This window comes from Chiloscyllium plagiosum, unplaced genomic scaffold (genome assembly GCF_037043375.1).
Source record: "Chiloscyllium plagiosum isolate Xiang-an unplaced genomic scaffold, Cpla_swu_hap1 HiC_scaffold_17, whole genome shotgun sequence".
In the NCBI taxonomy this organism is placed as follows: Eukaryota; Metazoa; Chordata; class Chondrichthyes; order Orectolobiformes; family Hemiscylliidae; genus Chiloscyllium; species Chiloscyllium plagiosum.
The window spans coordinates 21251659-21273778 of record NW_028270155.1 but is presented as its reverse complement, the minus strand read 5'-3'; the positions used below and the strand labels follow the sequence as shown (position 1 = coordinate 21273778).

The 22120-nt window shown below is 40.6% G+C and overlaps 1 protein-coding gene across 3 annotated transcripts in view; it reads left to right on the top strand.

Annotated features, from left to right (window-relative positions):
- The window catches only part of LOC122558251 (uncharacterized), a 183007-nt gene that overhangs the window by 84643 nt on the left and 76244 nt on the right, over positions 1-22120 (top strand). For all 3 annotated transcript variants that reach the window (XM_087995736.1, XM_043706624.2, XM_087995734.1), the window contains exons 7-13: positions 8533-8588; positions 11118-11170; positions 14609-14736; positions 15845-16001; positions 16096-16282; positions 20005-20111; positions 20297-20338. In XM_087995736.1, the coding sequence (XP_087851862.1) occupies positions 8533-8588; positions 11118-11170; positions 14609-14736; positions 15845-16001; positions 16096-16282; positions 20005-20111; positions 20297-20338 (730 nt within the window). The remainder of the gene's footprint in view (positions 1-8532; positions 8589-11117; positions 11171-14608; positions 14737-15844; positions 16002-16095; positions 16283-20004; positions 20112-20296; positions 20339-22120) is intronic.

Genomic DNA, 22120 nt, shown 5'->3' with positions numbered 1-22120 from the left:
AGTAATCTTTAACAAATGTTGCAATGTAAAGTTGTGCAAGTTCGTCAAGGCTACATACTGGGTTTAATGCTATTCAGGAATCAACAGGATAATTGCTTCCATCCAATATTCAAATCAAAAGGATGTGCACTTAGAACTCCCAGGAGAGAAAGTTGGTGCAAAGGGTCTTTATAATCCAATGCTGTCTGTTAACTCACACTAATCCTCAAATGTCAGATGAGTTTAAGGGCAGCATAAATAGTAGAGCAATATTCGCTCTTGCCATTACTTCATCCTTGTGATCTGGTTAATACATATCTGATCTATTTTGCTTCAGTAACCAGTTAGTTAGTAACTGTAAATAATTATTTTCAGAGAGAATCATGGAATCCCCACAGTGTGGAAACAGGCCATTTTGGCCCAACAAGTCCACACTGATCCTCCAAAGACTATCCCACCCAAACCCATTCCCCTGCCCTATTAATCTACAGTTCCCTTGACTAATCCACCTAGCCTACACATCCCTGTACACTGTGGGCAAGTAAGCATGGCCAATTTACCTAACTTGCATGACTTTGGACTGTGGGAGGAAACTGGAGCACCCGGAGGAATCCCACTCAGACATGGGGAGAATGTGCAAACCCGAGGCTAGAATCAAACCTGGGTCCCTGGTGCTGCAAGGCAACAGTGCTAACCACTTAGCCACTGTGCTACCCTACTATACTGCACTGTGGTTTAATTTCTGTTGAGGAAAAGCATTTCTTTTTGTGCTATGAACGCCTTTGATGGTAGAAGTGCAGGAACAGGTAGAATGACTGCTTTAGTATGAGACGGATTGAATCCATTATCTACCATAAATTTGCTTTTGAATTTCAGCACTGCTACAATTTGAGTACTGCTGAAAATGATCCACTTTGTCAAAGCTTTGTGTCTTGCGCTCATCAGGGCAATGAGCAAGAAATATCAAAGGGAAACACCATTTTCTGTTATATTAGAGGAACGTGCTGACTTGTTGGCAACTGGATTCTGAATGATAGTGAAGTTGCCATGAAGAATGCCCAAAACAGATGATAGTTAGCTCCAGGCTTTGTGTAAATTATGTAGGCTTGCTCCATTTAACCAAAGGGTTCATCCCGAGATGTTTAGTTGAGGTATAAAAGCACAATATGTGTGTGTGTTCTTTCTGTCTGCAGTGAGATTGCAGTGAAACTTGGCATAACGACCATATATTCCAAAAAGGTGGGGGTCGATCATAACAAACACGTATAACTTCATCTGTTTGCAATATTCAGCCAGGGGTTATTGGCTCAGTTGGTTAGATAGCTGGTTTGTGATGCAGAGTAACACCAACAGCATGGACTTTATTTCTGCAATGGCTGAGGTTACCATGAAGGACTCTCCTTCTCAATCTCTCCCCTCACCTGAGGCATAATGACCCAGTCATGTCTCTGTAATCAGAGAGCAGCCATATTATCCATTAGAACAATAGCTACTTTACCATATCCATCAGCCCATACTCACAACATTCAAAACACAGTAATTTCATGGATAGTAACATTTACTGATAATTTTGAATGTTTTGGCAACTTATTTACAATTTTCAGTCAGACCCATTGTGTGGCCCATGTATAGTAACATTTGTTAAAGATTATTTTAGTCCAGTTGTAGCATGAAACTAAAGATTGTAGACTTAAATCAAATTAAGCAATTATGCACAGTATTATCTTTTAATTGGAATTGCAATAATTATAGACAGTAGACAATAGGTGCAGGAGTAGACCATTCTGCCCTTCGAGCCTGCACCACCATTCAATATGATCATGGCTGATCATCCTTAATCAGTATCCCGTTTCTTCCTTATCTCCATAACCCTTGATTCCACTATTCTTGAGAGCTCTATCCAACTGTTTCTTAAATGAATCCAGAGACTGGGCCTCCACTGCCCTCTGGGCAGAGCATTCCACACAGACACCACTCTCTGGGTGAGGAAGTTTCTCCTCATCTCTGTCCTAAATGGTCGACCCTGTATTTTTAAGCTGTGTCCTCTGCTTCGGCACTCACCCATCAGTGGGAACATGTTTCCTGCCTCCAGAGTGTCCAATCCTTTAATAATCTTATATGTCTCAATCAGATCCCCCCTCAGTCTTCTAAACTCAAGGGTATACAAGCCCAGTCGCTCCAGTCTTTCAGCGTAAGGTAGTCCTGCCATTCCAGGAATTTACCTCGTGAACCTATGCTGCACTCCCTCAATATCCAGAATGTCTTTCCTCAAATTTGGAGACCAGACTGCACACAATACTCCAGGTGTGGTCTCACCAGATCCCTGTACAGCTGCAGAAGAACCTCTTTGCTTCTATATTGTGAGAAACAGAACTCACTCACAAATCAGCCTGAGTCAAAGCCTTGGAAACGAGAACAATTTATTACAGCCTTGCAAGGACCGGACACTTCTGCGATCAAGCAGAAATGCGCGCGAAAACAGAGCCTGTTAGCATTCTTATTTAATTTACAATTTGCGGAATCACACCTCCCTTTTCCCATCCTATCATAAGCCGATTACCTCACTTGTTAGTTATTTTCTTATCTGGCCATCCTGCTGTCCTTGTCTGCATTCTTTGTTCCTTGTTTGTTACAGCTTGTTCTTTTATCCAGTTTCTCTTATCATACTATAAGCTTTATTGTGAAATGCCCTTGCTGCTTCTTTTTGTGGTCAGCTACAACCCTTTAAAGTTATTTCCTAGCTTAAAACTATTTTCTTTAAAAGACCCTCTATATTCATTAAAATCTTAGTCTTAAGTATTCTACATGCTACATGCCACAAGAATTAACACCCCACCCCACCCCACCTGCAAAAACATTTCTTATCTCCCACATATACTCAATCCCTCTTGTTATGAAGGCCAGCATGCTATTAGCTTTCTTCACTATCTGCTGTACCTGCATGCTTACCTTCATTGACTGGTGTACAGATCTCTTTGTACCTCCCCTTTACCTAAATTGATTCCATTTAGGTAGTAATCTGTCTTCCTGTTCTTGCCACCAAAGTGGATATCCATACATTTATCCACATTAAACTGTATCTGCCATGCATCTGACCTGTCCAGGTCACCCTGTAATCTCCTAACATCCTCCTCACATTTCACCCTGCCACCCAGCTTAGTATCATCAACAAATTTGCAAATGTTATTACTAATACCATCTTCTATATCATTAATATATATTGTAAAAAGCTGCGGTCCCAGCACTGATCCCTGCGGTCCCCCACTGGTCACTACCTGCCATTGAAATGGAGCCGTTTATCACTACTCTTTGTTTCCTGTCAGCCAACCAACTTTCAATCCAAGTTAGTACTTTGCCCCCAATACCATGCTCCCTAATTGTGCTCACTAACCTCCTATGTGGGACTTTATCAAAGGCTTTCTGAAAGTCCAGGTACACTACATCTACTGGATCTCCCTCGTCCATCTTCAGAGTTACATCCTCAAAAAATTCTAGAAGATTAGTCAAGCATGATTTCCCCTTCATAAATCCATGCTGACTCTGACCTATCCTGTTACTACTATCCAGATGTGTCGTAATTTCATCCTTTATAATTGACTCCAGCATCTTTCCCACCACTGAAGTCAGACTAACTGGTCTATAATTTCCTGCTTTCTCTCTCCCACCTTTCTTAATAAGTGGTACAAGATTAGCCACCCTCCAATCCGCAGGAACTGATCCCGAATCCAACGAACTCTGGAAAATAATCACCAACGCATCCACGATTTTTCGAACCACCTCCTTCAGTACCCTGGGATGTAGACCATCAGGCCCCGGGGTCTGATCAACCTTCAGACCTAACATTCTCTCCAACACCAATTCCTGGCAAATATAAATTCCCTTAAGTTCAGGTCCTTCAGCCACTGTTACCTCAGGGAGATTGCTTGTGTCTTCCCCAGTGAACACAGATCTGAAGTACCAATTCAAGTCTTCTGCCATTTCTTTGTTCCCCGTAATATATTGCCCGGTTTCTGTCTCAAGGGCCCAATTTTAGGCTTAACCATTTTTTTGCCTTTCACATACCTAAAAAAGCTTTTACTATCCTCCTTTATATTTTTGGCCAGTCTACCTTCGTACCTCAGTTTTTCTCTGCGTATTTCGTTCTTAGTAATCCTCTGTTGTTCTTTAAAAGCTTCCCAGTCCTCCGTTTTCCCACTTATCTTTGCTATGTTATACTTTTTCTCTTTTAACTTTATATGTTTCTTAAGTTCCCTCGTCAGCCATGGCCACCCATGCCTCCTCCTAGGATCTTTCTTCCTTTTTGGAATGAACTGATCCTGCATCTTCTGCATTATACACAGAAATATCTGCCATTGTTCCTCCACTGTCATCCCTGCTAAGGTATTGCACCACTTAACTTTGGCCAGCTCCTCCCTCATAGCTCCATAGTTCCCTTTATTCAACTGAAATATTGTCACTTCCGATGGTACCCTTTTCCCCTCAAATTGCAGATTGAAGCTTATTGTATTATGGTCACTACTTCCCAATGGCTCCTTCACTTCGAGGTCCCTGACCAATTCTGGTTCGTTGCACAATATCAGATCAGAATTGCCTTCTCCCTGGTCGGCTCCAGCACCAGCTTTTCAAAGAATCCATCTTGGAGGCACTCCACAAAGTCTCTTTCTTGAGGTCCAATACCATCCTGATTCTCCCAGTCTACCTATATGTTGAAATCCCCCATAACAACTGTAGTAACATCTTTGCGACAGGCCAATTTCAGCTCCTTATTCAACTTACACACTACATCCAGACTACTGTTTGGGGGCCTGTAGTAACTCCCAAGAGGGTCTATTTACCCTTAGAATTTCTCAGGTCTATCCATACTGACTCTACATCCCCTGATTCTAGGTCCCCTCGCGCAAGGGACTGAATATCATCCCTTACCAACATGGCCACCCCACCTCCTCTGCCTGTCAGTCTGTCCTTACGATAGCTCGTGTAGCCTTGAATATTCATTTCCCAGGCCCTGTCCACTTGAAGCCACATCTCAGTTATCCCCACAATATCGTATCTGCCAATTTCCAAAAGAGCCTCAAACTCATCCATCTTATTTCTCCTGCTTTGTGCATTCGTATATAGTATTTTTAATTTGTTACTGCCCTCACCCTTCCTATCAACTCCTATTTCACTCAACCTTACAGCATGATCTCTTTTTGAGTTTTCTGCCTCATTGATACAGTTGTCCTTCTTGACTTCCCTTGTTCTAACTTTCCCTTCAATTTCCTTCTTAAACATCCAGTTTGTCCCCTCCCCCCCGCTACTTAGTTTAAACGTAGCTGTGTTGCAGTAGCAAACCTACCTGCCAGAATGCTGGTCCCCAACCTATTAAGGTGCAAACCGTCTCTCTTGTATAATTTATGCTTCCTACAAAACATACCCCAGTGATCCAAGAATTTAAATCCTTGCTTCCTGCACCAGTTCCCCAGCCACACGTTCAAGTCCATTATCTCCCTGTTTCTGGCCTCACCAGCCCGAGAAACTGGAAGCAAACCGGAGATAACCACCCTGGACGTCCTGCTTTTCAGCCTTCTTCCTAGTTCTCTGAAGTCCAGCTATAGTATATTCCTCCTCTTCTTCCTGTCATCATTTGTGCCGGCATGTACCACAACCTCTGGCTCTTCATCTTCGTCCTTGAGGATTTGCTGCACTCTGTCTGTGATGTCTTTAACCTGGCATCAGGAAGGCAACACACACCATCCTTACATCCCGCCTGCTGCCACAAAAACCCCGGTCAGTTTCTCTCACTATGGAGTCCCCTATTACCACGGCCCTGTGCGATGCCTGACTCCTCGACTCTGCCTCCACGCCAGCTTTTGATTGACAGACCTGACCGCCTCGCGGACTGGCAGTGTCATCTGTCTCTACTGTTTCCAAAAGATTCAACTTGTTCCTGACAGGTACTTCCCCCGGGGTCTCTTGCACCTGTCTCCTCTCTGCCTTCCTCATCGTCGGCTCTCTTCTGGTATGGTCGGTGTAATAACCTCGCTGAAGGTCTTGTCCAGAAAGATCTCGTTCTCTCGGATGAGCCTAAGGTCCTCATCAGTGCTGCAATATGCTCTGTCAGTAGCTGAACGTGCACACACTTTCCACACTTATATGAGCCAGACCCACCAGAGTCGTTGACCTCCCACATCAAGCACGTAGCGCACTGAACCAGCTTGGCAGTCATGTCTTCACCCTCTTCAACTTTGGCGGAATCACTTCACTCAACCTCTTTGTCAAAGACTCCTGAGCTAAAGACTCTCTCTTCTCTCAACAGGAACTTCCTTGGACCCTCTTTTTGGGGCAAGTCTGTGGACTTTTAATTTAGGTTAGAGGAGGCCCTACTTTGTAGGACCTGGGGTCTAGAACATACCCACTCAAATAACAATCACTTACCTTCCCAACCGGCTTTGTGCTTCGACTTCACTTCCGCCCAGCACCTGCCGTTCTCTGCTGCAAAAAGACCGTTGGCGTCGAGGTAAGTTCTTAAATAACTATCACTTACCTTCCCGGCCGGCTTTGCGCTCCGACTTCACTTTCGCCCAGCATCCACCATTCTCTGCTGCAAAAATCCTCTTCTATTATTAATATTGCATAACATATACCATGTTTATGTTTTCTTTTGCAATTTCACAAGTTGTTCTTTGCAGACAGAAAGAACATGTACACACACTGAGCCTGTTTCAGTAGAACAAAACAAAATTCTCTGGTTCATTGCTCGGAGCCAAACAGAGTCAATATGCCATATTTAACTTGGCAGTTAACTATCAATCATCACTATATTGCACCTCACTGATGTAGCCATTGGAAATCAAATTCTGCAGTACCTAGAAGCATCACAAAAGTTAAAAGTTTTATCAGTGTATGTAAAGTCCCCAATTCACCTGTTAGATAGACCCAGTTTAATAGAAAACATGATCCAGACATCTGTATCTCATAACACCTACGTTTTACAAATAGATTCTAACCACAGTTAAATAACTGTTTGGGGCAGCATGGTAGCTCAGTGGTTAGCACTGCTGCCTCACAGTACCAGGGACCTGGGTTTGATTCCAGCCTTGGGTGACTGTCTGTGTGGAGTTTGCACATTCTCCCCGTGTCTGCGTGGGTTTCCTCTTGGTGCTCCAGTTTTCTCCCACAATCCAAAGATGTCCAGGTTAGGTGAATTAGCCATGCCAAGTTGCCCATAATGTTAGGTGTATTAGTCAGAGTTGGGGAATGCGTCTGGCTAGGTTACTCTTTGGAGGGTCTGTGTGGACTTGTTGGGCCGAAGGGCCTGTTTTCATACAATAGGGAATCTAATCTAACTATGAACTACGAACAGGAGCTCTACCTGTTAAAACTATAGGCCCCTTCTAAAACCTGTTTACACAAATATACAGGCAGTCACAAAGGAATTGGTGTTATGGTAGAGGGGGAAAATTGGAATATCAGTTCAATTATCCCAGTCCTTAGGGTTTGCTGCAATGATCATTTTGCTTGCTAAGATTTTCTGTTCTTCTCTTTCTTTCTGTAGGTCTTGCATGAGGCACAGACAATTGATCAATAACTGAAAGGTCTCATAGTTACGCATTAAAGCCCACCCTGTGCAGCATTTAGATGGAGAAAATAATTAGCTTTCTTCACATGTCAGATGTTTTTACTGTCTCTGCATTGTTCACACCTACAAGTTAGGAATCAATCAGTGAGATGTTGTCAGGCTGATGACCTTTGATATCCACAACATAGTTGCAATTCCACAGACCAATCAGCAACCTGTACACAGTCACTAGTGCCAACCAATCTACAAACAAGTTGAATAAAACATCAGTGTAAATACAACCTGCAATGAGTTTCAGTGACTTGCTTTTGAAAAATGTAGAAATTTGGTATCAACCATGGGTTGTAAAATAGTTACTTTCCTAATTCAATCCAAACTCAGAAATAAAGAAAATTTCCAAAAAAGATACATTGTTTACAATTAACAGGTACATTCTCCATGGCAATGCCTCTACCAAGCATAGTCCATTTGTCTATGAACTCCCCTCTCCTGCAGTATAAATGGTGTTTTCCTTTTACATTAATATTTCTTGTGAATTATCCTGAAGAGTACAAGATGAAAAGCTCCAACAAAATGCATAATTTTTCAACAATACTCAAGGTGTATGCTGCCATATGACTGCAGGAAATGTTCTTTCTAACATAATTAAGCGAAGAAAAAAGTTTTACTTGAGCAATAACAAATGTTTATAAACTTAGAATTATTTGACTTTCTATAATTGCACTCCAATGTACAAAAACTTGCGGACAGTAAAAAACACACTGGTCTTTTTATCTGTTTGATTGTGGTGTTGTACATTATACAGATATTCCCCACCTCACCATGTAACTTCCTAGAGAGGCAAAACCCCAGATTTTTTAAGAAAGGGCAAAGATGCCCCAAGAAGAAGGTTCATGGAATGTTTAGGGTGGTAGTTATTTAATATAACGTTACACAAATTACAAGATTTTCAAATGAATGATGATCCTGATAATGTTAACATTTATCCATAGGTATCAGAAATTGGGCTCATATGCATCGCTATGTTTTGCTCTTGGCACACTTTGAGGTAATTATGTTAACTTTCCAACGGATCATAATGCAACCAGTCCATACTTGTATTTCAAATAACTATTCAGGTACATTTAGAGTTTCATAATTTATTTCAATAGCATATTTTGTAAGTCCTCAAGCTTCTATAATGCTGTAGGTACTGTAGATAATTAATTGTAGCATAAAGGTGCGTTCCATATGCATTAACAGTGTGATAGGAATGTTTAAGTGAGTCCAAACGCTATCTCAAATTTCTTTACAATTATTTGATATTTAATACTCTCAGCTAATATTAAATATATGCAATTCTTTACGAAAGATCGCAAGAGTGTTGTTACCTTTAATGCTTGTAGTTACTGTACTAAGATTAGATCAGAAGGAAGAAATGAAATTCTCCATGTGAAAGACCTAAGTGGGAAAGTATATCACTGTACTTTCAAAATGAAGAGCTACAGAAGCAGTGTCTTAGTTTTATATTTTGTACAATTTATTATTTACAGTTTGCTTAGCTTGATTTGATATTTCTAAATATGCAAGAGTTGGTCAGAGGCTGGAAATGCTGCAGCAAGTAACTTTCCTCCTGACTCTCCAGACCTTCACCACCATCTATAATGTACAAGCCAGGAATGTAATGGAATAATCTCCACTTGCCCGGATGGCTGCAGCTCCAACACTCAAGAAGCTCAACACCACCCAGGCCACAACAGTCCACTTCGTTGGTATCCCATTTATCAGATTCACTCTGCATTCCCTGCATAATGGCACTGTGTCAACAATTGCGTATCATCTACAAGATGCACTGTCACAACTTATCATGGATCTTTTGCCAGCACTTTCCAAACCTATGATCTGCTGCTCCTCAAGAGCAGCAGCTACATGAAAACTGAAGGTTCCCACTCAAGCTATTGATATGCGTTCACTGTTGCTCAGTCAAAAATCTGGAGCTCCCTCCCTAACAGCACTGTGGTTGACTCTCCATACCATGGATGTCAGTAGATCAAGAAGGCAGCCCATCATGAGCTTTTCAAGGGCCTGTGGGATGGGCAATAAATGCTGGCTTAGCCAACCACACCTATATCCAGTGAAAGAATAGAATCATAGAATCTCTACAGTGCACATGGAGGCAATTTGGCCTAATCGAGTCTGACCAATGTTCCAAAGAGCATCCCATTCAAACCCCACCACCCCATCCCTGCATTTACCATGAACTCACCTAGCCTGCACATCTCTGGACACTACAGGGCAAATTAGCATGTCCAATCCACCTAGCCTGCACATTTTTGGACTGTGGGAAGAAACCAGAGCACCTGGATGTAGCCAACGCAATCACAGGGAGAATGTGCAGACTCCACACAGACAGTCATTGGTCCCTGGCGCTATGAGGCAGCAGTGCTACCAAATTAAAAAAAAGTTTTTTATTCCATTTTTCTGATTAGGACCATAGTTCCGTCTGTGCCTTGCTGAATGAAATAGATCAGTAATGGTGTTAACAGTGCAGCTTCAAAGCTTCAGTTGGAAGATTTACCACATGGTATCCTACTTTTAAGTCTTGGTTGGAGGCTTGTTAATTTTCAGCTTGTAGCCAAGCAAACAATTGGATAAAGCAAAACAAAGAACTACGGAGGCTCGAAACATGAAATAAAAACAGAAATTGCTGGAGAAACTCAGCAGGTGTGGCAGCATCTGTGGAGAGAAGGTAGAGTTTATGTTTCGGGTCTAGTGACCCTTCTTCAGACAGGGTTGAAGTTTTTCAGCAATTTCTCTTTTTGTCCTAGTTAAACAATCTGTTTGCATTTACAACAAATGTTTCTCTCACTTGGTTTTATTTTTGCCAAAGAAAATGATTTAATCTATGCAAATTACACCCTACAATATATTTCTTGGAAGCATTTTGCAATGCACAGATTGTTCCTTAGTGTAATTTGATTGGAAGAGTAATCAGAGAGCCAAGTGAATTCTCCAGGATGTGAGTTGACCTCACACCTTGGCACTTTGTGGGATTTAAATCTCATTAATAAAACAAATTTGGAGTGAAAGCTAGACTCAATAATGGTGACCACGAAACTTATTGTAAGAACACCAGGACAGAAGAAATAGGAACAGGAGTAGGGCATCTGGCCCATCGAGCCTGTTCCACCATTCAATAAGATCATAGCTGATTTTCTCATGGACTCAGCTCCACTCATCTGCCCGCTTGCCATGACCCCAAATTCCTTTACTATTCTATCTATCTATCCTTGCCCTAAAAACCCATCTGGTCACCTTTACAGAAATACCTGGTCTGGCCTAGATGTGACTCCACACCCACAGTAATGTAGTTGAATGTCCCTGGCCTTTGACATAGTCTTGTAAGCCTGTAACTGAAAGACAGGCAACAGTGTTCTGCACTTGTTCCGCCCACACCCCCTTCCTGTGAAAAAATGAAAACAATTGCCTACACATTCATTGGAGTGAGTTGAATCCAGCCTAAATTGTTTATATAATTGGGATTGTTTAATGCTGCTTGGAAAATAGGCTTATAGATACTTTCTCTTATTTCTTTTAGAATGGATTATCGGTAAATTTAATAATTCTCTCCATTTCTGCAACCACCACAAAGTAAGTAATGTGTGTTGGTATGTTCTGATAAGGTTTGTGATTAATTCAAAATTTTATCTGAAGGTGAGAGAATTTATGCATTTGATCCAATGCTGATTGCTAATGTAGTTAATCCACCTATTCACATAGTGGGCCAAATAGTCTGTTCCTGTGAGGACTGACCTTTGCATTTTTTGGCATTAAATGGGGAGGTCAAGAAGTATGTCTGACATTTTGTCTAGTCTTGCACCTTGGAGAGGACACTCCAGTCTTTCTGGAGAGTGTTAACATAGCACAGAGAACAGAGTAGCAGACAGTGGACTTTCACAATACATTATTCCATAATTTTGAAGGCTGGAACTATCTTTAGTATGTGTAATTTCAGATCCTTCATGTCTTTCAATGCCACATCAATTGGCAACCCGCATTTGATAACAGTAGTAATTAAGATTTGGAGGTGCAGATGTTGGACTGAGGTGTACAAAGTTAAAAATCGCAACACCAGGTTATAGTCCAACAGGTTTATTTGGAAGTACTAGCTTTCAGAGCGCTGCTCCTTCATCAGGGAGTTGTGGATTATAAGATAGTAGGATACAAAATTTCTAGCAAAAGTTTACAGTGTGATGTAACTGAAATTACACATAGAAAAAGATCTGGATTGTTTGTTAAGTCTGTCATCTTTTAGAATGGGCGTGTTGGTTTCAGTTCTTTCATATGTAAATTCTAGAACTTTCTTAAAACTACATTCTCAAGTGAACTTTAACAATAGTTGCTATGTTGGCCCAGATAATACATTGAAGGTCTGACGTGCCCTGTGTGAGGTTGTCTTTGCCCCAGTGTTCAGACTGATTCAAATCTAAAAAAAAAATTTACAGAATCTTACATGGATTCATGCAGTTTTTGAGCAAAATAAAATGTAATTCTGCAAGTACAATTCACCCCACAAACTTATATATGTGTGCATGTGGGGTGTGTGCATGCGGGTTATGAGTGCCTGTGAGAGAGTGTTTGTATGTGTATGTAGGTGAATGTGAGTGTAAAGGGGTATAAGTCTGTGAGAGGGTGCATGTGTGAGTGTGGAAATGTATATCTGGTCGTATGAGAGAGAGCTTGTATATGCAAAAAGGTCTGCATGAGTATAAGGGTCTTTAGGAGTTTGTGTATGTGTGTACGTGCGTGCATGTGTGTAGTGTAGTGGGGTCACTTGTACTGTGACATGAATCCAAGGTCACGGTTGAGGGCATTCTCAATAGGTACTGAACTTGGCTATCAGCCTCTGCTAAGTCACTTTGCGTTGTTGCCTGTCCCGTAGTCCTGCTTGGAGGATGGTCACCTGAAGGTTCGAGATCGAATGTCCCAGACTGCTGAAGTGTTCTCCAACTGGGAGGGAACACTCCTGTCTGTTGATTGTCGTGCGGTGTCCATTCATCCGTTGCCATAACCTCTGCTCGGTCTCACCAATGTACCGTGCCTCAGGGCATCCTTGCCTACAGCATATGAGATAGACAACATTAGCCGAGTCACAAGAGCACCTACCACGTACATGATGGGAAGCGTTCCCACATGTAATGGAGTTTAATGTGGACAAGTGTGAGGTGATACACTTTGGCCGGAGTAATCGGAATGCAAAGTACTGGGCTAATGGTAAGATTCTTGGGAGTGCAGGCGAGCAGAGAGATCTCGGTGTCCAAGTAGACAGATCTCTGAAAGTTGCCAACCAGATTGAGAGGGTTGAGTTCCGGAATCAGGAGGTTATGCTACAGCTGTACAAAGCTCTGATACGGCCACACTTGGAGTATTGTGTACAGTTCTGGTCACCGCATTATAAGAAGGATGTGGAAGCTTTGGAAAAGGTGCAGAGAAGATTTACTAGGATGTTGCCTGGTATGGTAGGAATGTCTTACGAGAAAAGGCTGAGGGCCTTGAGGCTGTTCTCGTTAGAGAGAAGAAAATTGAGAGGTGACTTCATAGAGACATACTGGTTAATCAGAGGGTTAGATAGGGGGACAGGGAGAGACTTTTTCCAAATATGGGGATGGCACACACGAAGGGACACAACTTTACAGTGAGAGGAGATAGGTATAAGACAGATGTCAGAGGTAGTTTCTTTACTCAGAGCGTAGTAAGGGTATGGAATGCTTTGCCTGCAACGGTAGTAGAATCGCCAAGTTTAAGTGCATTTAAGTTGTCATTGGACAGGCATATGGAAGTACATGGAATAGTGTAGGTGGAATGGGCTTCAGATTAGTATGACAGGGCGGCGCAACATCGAGGACCGAAGGGCCTGTACTGTGCTGTAATGTCCTATGTTCTAAATATACACTCTCCTACAGACCCATACACTCACGCAGACCCTCTCTCATACCCTCACACATATCCTCTTACATTCACACACACACGCACCCTCTCACAGACTTATACCCCTTTACACTCACACTTACATACATGCACACACTCACCGGCACTCAAACCCCCTGCACACACACACACACACACATACGCGCACACGCACACATATAAGTTTGTGGGGTGAATTTGAACTTACAGAATTACATTTTATTTTGCTCAAAAACTGCATGAATCCATGTAAGATTCTCTAAATCCCTTTTTTAGATTAGAATCAATCTAAACATTGGGGCACAGACAGCCTCACACAAGGCACCTCACTTCTTCAATGCATTATCTGGGTCAACATGGCACCTATTGTTAAAGTTCACTTGAGAATGTAACTTTAAGAAAGTTCTGGAATTTATATATCAAAGAACTGAAACCAACCTGCCCATTCTAAAAGATGAGAGACTTAACAAACAATCCAGATATTTTTTCAATATATAATTTCAGTTACATTACACTGTAAACTTTTGCTATAAATTCTTTGTCCTACTATCTTATACACCAAACCACCTGATGAAGGAGCAATGCTCTGAAAGCTAGTGCTTCCAAATAGAGCTTTTGGCCTATAACCTGGTGTTGTGAGATTTTTAACTAAAGTAGTAATCAACATTTAAATCCCAGCTGAACCCTTCTTCATCTGGAGCGGCACAGTGGCTCAGTGGTTAGCATTGCTGCCTCACAGTGCAAGGGACCCAAATTTGATTCCAGTCTCTAGTGACTGTGTGGAGTTTGTACATTCTTCCTGTGTTTGTGTGGGTTTCCTCCCACAATCCAAAGATGTTCAGGATGGGTGGATTGGCCATGCTAAATTGCCCTGTGTTGTGCAGGCTAACTGGGTAAATGTCAGGTTTGGGTGGGATGCACACTTGATGCACTCAACAGCCTGTATTTGCATGATAGGGATTATATGGTTCCAGTTATGAAATTCCTTTGTCTGTTCCTTCAACAACATAAAGATCAGCATAATAAAAATAGTTCAATTTGTATAGTTCCTTTAATATCAAAAAGCATTAGCAGGAACTTAAACTTGTTCAATTTTCTAACTATTTCATTGTGTTCTTTCAGTATGAATATAGGTTATGTGATGTTTCCAAATGGGAAGAAGGTTGGGATTGACTGGTCTGATGCCTCTTTAGCTGACATTGCTGATGATGGGATCATTGCTGACCTGTACAGAGTCAGCTTTACAGCAGGTGAGTTAATGGAACATATCAACTAGTAAATTCAATTGGGCTTTGTATCTAACAATAGTCAGATCATCATCAACCACTTGCAAACCCAAAGCACAGTGTCTCTTGCTTGATTGGGAAAGATTTATGGATCAGTCCCAGGTGTGCTAATAACAGTGCTCACAATCCATTTGAAATAATCATTCATGTTAATCATCTGGTTCTTTTTATAATTTCTGCAAGTGACATAATTCATTTGCAGGAACCTATTCTCGGTAAATGAATATGTTCAAGTCCTTCATATTTTTTAATTTCCCAAGGTTCCCCAATGGTCTCTCCTTTGCACTGCCTTGGTCAATCAGAGTTGACTTGCCCAACAACCAATGTCTTATTCTTTTGTGAGAATACTGTATTCAATTCTGGTCTCCCTGCTATAGGAAGAATATTGTGAAACTTGCAAGAATTCAAAAAAAGTTTACAAGGATGCTGCCACGGTTGAAGGGTTTGAGTTATTGGGAGAGGTTAAACAGGCTGGGGATATTTTCCCGAGAGTGTCAGAGGTTGAGGGTGACCTTATAGAGATTTAAAAAATTTTAAATGGCATAAATAGGGTTAATAGCTAAGGTCTTTTTTTCGTGGGGTAGGGGAGTCCAAAACTAGAGGTCATTAGTTTAGGGTGAGAGGGGAAAGATTTAAAAAAGACCTAAGGGGCAACATTTTCACACAGAAGGTGGTGCATGTATGGAATGAGCTGCCAGAGGAAGTGACAGAGGCTAGTACAATTACAACATTTAAAAGGCATCTGGATGGGTATATGAATAGAAAGGATTTAGAGGGATATGGGCCAAATGTTGGCAAATGGGATTAGATTAATTTAGGATATCTGGTTAGCCTGGATAAATTGGATTGAAGGGTCTGTTTCCATGCTGTATGTCTCTGACTCTATAAGTTGTTATTGATTTGATGTTTGTCATTCTTGAGTTTGTTCTGATGAAAGATAAAGATGAGAAGCTGTTGCAACCTTTCTCCCTCTTCAATGGTTACAAATTTTGATTGATGCTTTTTATTAGAATATATATGTGTGTTTCGGGTATCATCAGGTTTATAATGTTTGCAATTATTCCCACTATAGAAGGCCAGTTATTTCACCTGCAAATATCAATTGATAAGGATGCCTCCCCTGTGATGTATGGGGGACTAACTTGGGAAAGTAGAATCCATGAGTGCATGGCATATTACCGTCTGAATTTAACAGTTCGTGGCTGGGGCATAATGGAATTTCATTACAGGTAGATTTTTTTTGTGAAATGCTAATCAATATAGTTACCAAAATATTTTCTTTTAATGTTAAGAAAATAATGGATTTCCTTTCCCTTTGTTTAGAAATGAGAGTGGTCGGCAGGCTCCAGACTTTATACCATTTAGAAGATTACAGGAACCTGTAGTACCAACATGCTCCAAGCTGGTGTTGGCACTCTCTGATAAGACATGCCAATGTGCTGCAGTGGTGGGCAGTAAAGGAGCCCAGTTGGCACAGCTAATGCAAATGCAGAACTGCTATAGGAACCAGGTGGGTTGAAAGAAAGCAAACATGCCGTGTCTCGGGTATTGTCTGTACTTTTTGTCAGTGTGTGTAAATACAATAGCTGTTTGACCCAAGTTAAAATGTTAGGAGCTGCGTTTTGCAATGCTGACTAGCAGAGATTGTCAGGAATGATACACCTTTTAAATAGTTATAATAATTGGAAGTTTTGCAAAGCAGGAGTCTACATATGTTAATTAGTCAGTGAGCACTTATGGAGATTCTGTCAGAATAACTTACTTGGCTAATTTTCTAGGTCTGAATGTGCAAATCAGAAACTCATGGACAAACTGACTATGTTTTTCTACTTATTACTTTGAGCGTATGGAAATTCTTGGGAATTATACTTTTGCTTGTTCAATAATGCTGGGTTACCACAAAAGCCTCATTGTTAACATTACAAAATCCGTTCTCAAATGTTTTGTTGAAAAGGTAGGAGGCTACTCATGACGAGAATTCATCAGAAGTAGTTTTCTTGATGTCATTTCCATTTGTGCCGCGTACTCTGTACATCTGGAAAATGAATAGAAGTTGGTGCAGTTCATGTCATTTACTGACCTTCATCAGCTACAAGAACTTAACCAGATCTGCCCATTTTTAATTAAGCTAGCATTCAGAAATGAAATTATGGTGTGCACGTACATTGCCAATATTTCTATTAATTTACTATTAACCTCCTGCACATGGTTCTTTATATCTTTAATGTTAACATTACTTGGCTCCCACATTATTTTTCTATCTTGTGAATTTGACCGTGAAAGGCCAGTTGTGGATTATAAAGGATTTTCAAATATTTGAAAAGGATACCTTGAATATGCTTCAGAATGGAGGGACTTAACTTGGTGTAAAATAAAGCTGGTGAATTCCTGAGGTACTTTAACAGGTGCTGGCTATTTGAATTTTGAATGAGCTACCCTTCCATACATGCCTGATGCTTTCCTCCCTTTTGGCAGCATTTGCTGATCTTCTAGATCAATTTTAAAAAATGTTCATGAGATCACTAGAAAGACCAATATTTGTGTCCATCCATTATTGCCCTTGAGAAGGTGATGGTGGGTTGCCATCCTGAACCGCTTTAGTCCTTGTGGCGTACGTACACCTACAATCCTATTAGTTGTGACATTCTAATACTTTGACTTAGCAACACTTGGTGACATGTTTTCAAGGCTGCAAGATGTGTGATTTGCAGAGATGGTGTTCAAGTGCTTTGCTAATCACATATCTTGAGACTCTAAATGTCAGATGGACTGCTTATCCAAAGGATGCCCACACAAAACTATGCTTGTTACCAATTATGGTCCTCTTTCAGTTGTAGTAGGTCCTGAATTTGGCTTGCATTTCTTTGACAATCTTCAATGAGCAGATTTCACTGTAGAAAGCATTTCCCAATCTTAACTTAATCCTTGCTGCAGTGTGAGAGAGAGATAAGAGGATATGTCATTGTGTTCATCCTCACCTGTCTCTCCACCTTCAGTGTTTCAGGAGATAGATAGATCTGCTAACTAATCTGAAATAGTTGATTCCTTTGTATACTTCTCAGTTTTTTTGATTTTCTATGCAATTTTAAAAAAATCAAGTGAATATCTGCTGCACAGCAATACTATAGTTCTTTAGAAAGCAAAAGCTTTCATGGGGATACCCTGTTGCAATGGCACTTGACATATAAACTCAGCAGCATAGTATGTAATATGTAACCTATCATGTTAACCTTTGGTCAGTATATTTATAGACACTATAGAGCACATGTCTATTTTGTGCATGCAACTAGTATATGTGAGTACAATTTTTGCTATATTGTCTCAAAGTAGTGAAGAAAAATTAGTTCCCTGACTTTAAAGAAATGTTTAGGTATAATTGTCTCTATATTGAATAGTGAATCTGTATGCTTTTGACCATGTACAGTATTGTGCCTTCATGATTTTTCTGCTTGAAGCATTTTTGTCACCATTAGGTGTTAAGTTGGCTCATAAAAATTTAATGCTTTGATATTGGATCAATCATTCTTTGCCTTATTGTAAGAAAGACTTAAATATCTATTGCATCTCCTGTTAAATTGTATCTCCTGTTATGTAAAAACATTCCCATCATAGGCACTTTAGTGTCTGTGCTTATGTTAACCTATTTGGCCACAGAGGAGCATAGAAGAAGGAGCATATTAGTCCTGAAGAAGGGCTAATGCCCGAAACGTCGATTCTCCTGTTCCCTAGATGCTGCCTGACCTGCTGCGCTTCTCCAGCAACACATTTCCATCACAGAGGAGCATACTTACACTAACATTACCAAATTAAGGTGGAATTTAAGCAGTGTATACTCGCATGACACGTGTTATGACGCAGTGATAATATCATGAGCATGTCCATTAATGGAGTACTAACTTTAAAACATAACACAACACAAACATAATGTGTTACTGATGAGATAATCCATTCTTATGCTGTGAATTGAGGGAGAGACATTGACCAAGACATCTTGGTTAACGCATACCTTCCTTCAAATAATACTATGAGACGTTTTACCTGAGAGAGCAGACTGTGCCTTTTTAATAATTCCTGCACAAAAAATAAAAATCACACAACACCAGGTTATAGTCCAACAGGTTTATTTGGAAGCACTAGCTTTCTGAACACTGCTCTTTCATCAGGTGGTTGTGGAGTATAAGATTGTAAGACACAGGATTTATAGCAAAAGCTTTACTATAAGTTTGGTGTCTTACTATCTTATACTTCACAACGACCTGATGAAGGAGCAGTGCTCTGAAAGCTAGTGCTTCCAAATAAACCTGTTGGACGAGAACCTGATGTGTGAATTTTAACTTTGTACACCCCAGTCCAACATTGGCACCTCCAAATCATGCACAAAAGATGGTAACTCTGACACTGCACCTCCCTTAGCACTGCACCGCACTGTAGAATCAGCTTAGAATTTGGTACTCAAGTTTCTGGAATAGGGTTTGAAATTTCAACTTTATGAGCTTCAACTTATGTTGGCAGATTCCACCCACTGGGGTAATTAACTTTAGTAGATTAACAAACTTACTCTAAATGGCAACATTTCAGAGAAATAAATTGGAAGAACACAACTTCGTTGTAACACTAGTTCATCAATCCTGAACAATCCATGAAGATGTCAAAATAATAATGCATGTATGCAAAGCTAAAAACTTATACTTGTGGTAATCCTGTGTTCTCAGTGCTGACTCTGAAAGAGCCAAGTAATCTTGAACTTGCCAGTAGAATTTCTCTGGGATATAAATGAATAAACAGTGTGTGTTGAGCCATTTTATCTGGCTAATTAGTGCAAATCCGCTGGTGAACTTTGGAACACAATGTACAATCTCCAGACACCTTGTGATACTGGAGACCCTGATGACAGGGCACTTTGTATTGCAACTCATATTCCAGGAAGTTAAAATCCTTATCCCAAATTGGTGAGAGAACTTCCTGGATCCATTCCAAGTATAATTGCTATTTAGCCTTTGTCCTTTTGTCTATTTGGCATAGGTAGATATAACTAAAGGACCGAATTGCACAGCTTGAATGCCTTTGTGCTCTTTCGTAGTGTTAGAGTGCAGCCAAGGTCAACAAGAACAGCTATATCTTTATGTTGTACAAATAGCTGCAATAGGAACAATAATGTAATTGAATTAAAGTGATAAATAATATTATTTCATTCCCAATAAGTTAATATCCTGCTTTTTATTTGTCTGTCAGTTTTTTGTGCCTATAGGACTCTGTGTCACAATTGCAGCCCTGGAACATCACATGAAAAAGAACAACTGCCTTCAGCAAGCAGTAGCAGAGCTGAACTACGCAGTCTGGTACTGTCATTCTGTTACTTGAAGCAATATAATCTGATTGGAAAAATCCAACTTCAGTTTCAGCATTAGATTGATGCAATTCTAATTGCACTTTAGAATCAACCACACATTGATTTGCAACATGTTAGAATTCTGTCAGCTGTGATCACTTCCTTATTTTTAATGATGCTCTTTCTGAATTTTAGCAATGGAAATAAGAATGGAAACCTTCATGAACTGTGTGAAAGGTAATCTCAATTAAAAATACTTTCCTCTGACAGAATTTATCATATAACAACTCATTTACTATGATATTGTATTTGTAATTTGCAGATTTTATAAGAACAGAGCCATTATGAATAAAGTGAGTCTGATATATCAGCAGTGGGAAAAGTACAGAGATGTGACAGCATTGTGAAGGAGACCAGTGTCGTCTTAGTGTTGTGATGGTCTCCAGATCAAATGTTTGTAGGTTATAAAGATTAGAAGAAGCCATGAAAATGTAATGATTAATGCTTCAAATGTAAGGAGCTGTTTAGATGGGAACTAATGTAGGTGACTGACTACATACATATGGGTCAGTTGGACTTTGTGAGGGTAAGGAGGCAGGGAGTACTGCTTTGGATGAGCTTACTTTAATAAGGGTGAAGGATGCAGTGCCAACTTAAAATGCAGGAGAATAATTAAGTTTAAATCTAACAAAGAGACAGATGTGACGGTCCAAGCAGGTCCTGGGCTGACATATAAGTTTTGTGATGGAGATGGAAAATTTGCTCAGGATTAAACAGGATTGGTTGTCCACAATCCTATACAACCAGCAGCTGATAAGGCAGACACAGTTTCACAATTCCACATAAATCCTAAGTCCACAGTTATAGAGTGATGACTTGTATAAACTTTTCAGGCTGCATCTTTAGCAAACCTAAAGCAATCTGTCTTTATCACTGATGACTGTGTTACATAGGCAGTTCCCATTAGAATTAAAGACAATAAAAAAGATTGATAGAAAATACCCACGTATGCAAGATTTTTAATATAGTGCCAGCTGACCACCTGTGCTGTCACCCAAAGACCAAGCCTATTTTTAAGGTGGACTAGGGATAAATGTTGGGAAATATTTGAATCTACTCACATTTAAAGTTGTGCACTCAGCTCTTGTTTCTTCAAGAAACTGTCTGCTGACTCGCTGAAAACATTAGCAGTGCACATGTACAAAATGCGCATGTGAGTAAGAAACAAGAGTAGGCCACTCAGTCCTTCGAGGAGAAAGTGACAACTGCAGATGCTGGACATCAGAGGCGAGAGTGTGATGCTGGAAAAGCACAGCAACTCAGGCAGCATTCGAGGAGCAGGAGAATCGACGTTTCCTGATGCAGGGCTTATGCCCAAAATATCGATTCTCCTGCTCCTTGGATGCTGCCCAACTGGTAGTGCACTGTGTCCTTCGTCTCTTGGCCAATAAGCTCATTGCAGATCTGATTTTAACTTCAACTCTACATTTCTGCACATTTCCGTTAATCGTCATCCCCTTGATAATCGAAACCCTGGCCAGTGACGTCATCCTGTCCCTTTAGCTTATTCCTGATGAAGGGCTTATGCTTACTCTCCTGCATCCTTGGATGCTGCCTGACCTGCTGTGCTTTTCCAGCACCACACTGTTTGCCTCATATTTATTGTGCTTGCTTTGGCACTGCCATATTTTTGACTGGCATGCACAGGAGACACAGCCCTTTAATCAAGTTCCATCAGAAATTCCTGTAGAAGTTAATATCTCTTCAATGACATTCATCAGCTTTGATCGTTCTGAAATTCCAATTCAGTGGTCAAATTATGGTAACCCCCTTACAAATAACCTACACAACGATTAAGGTAAGTAGTTTTATTTATCATTCAACGGGATGTGGGTGTCAGTGACAAGGCAAGAATCTATTGGCTTTGACACAGCCGTGATGAGCCAAACCTTGATCTGCCTCAAAATTTGTGGGAAGGTGCTGCCAGCAGTAGAGTGTAGAGCAATACCAACAAGTTCA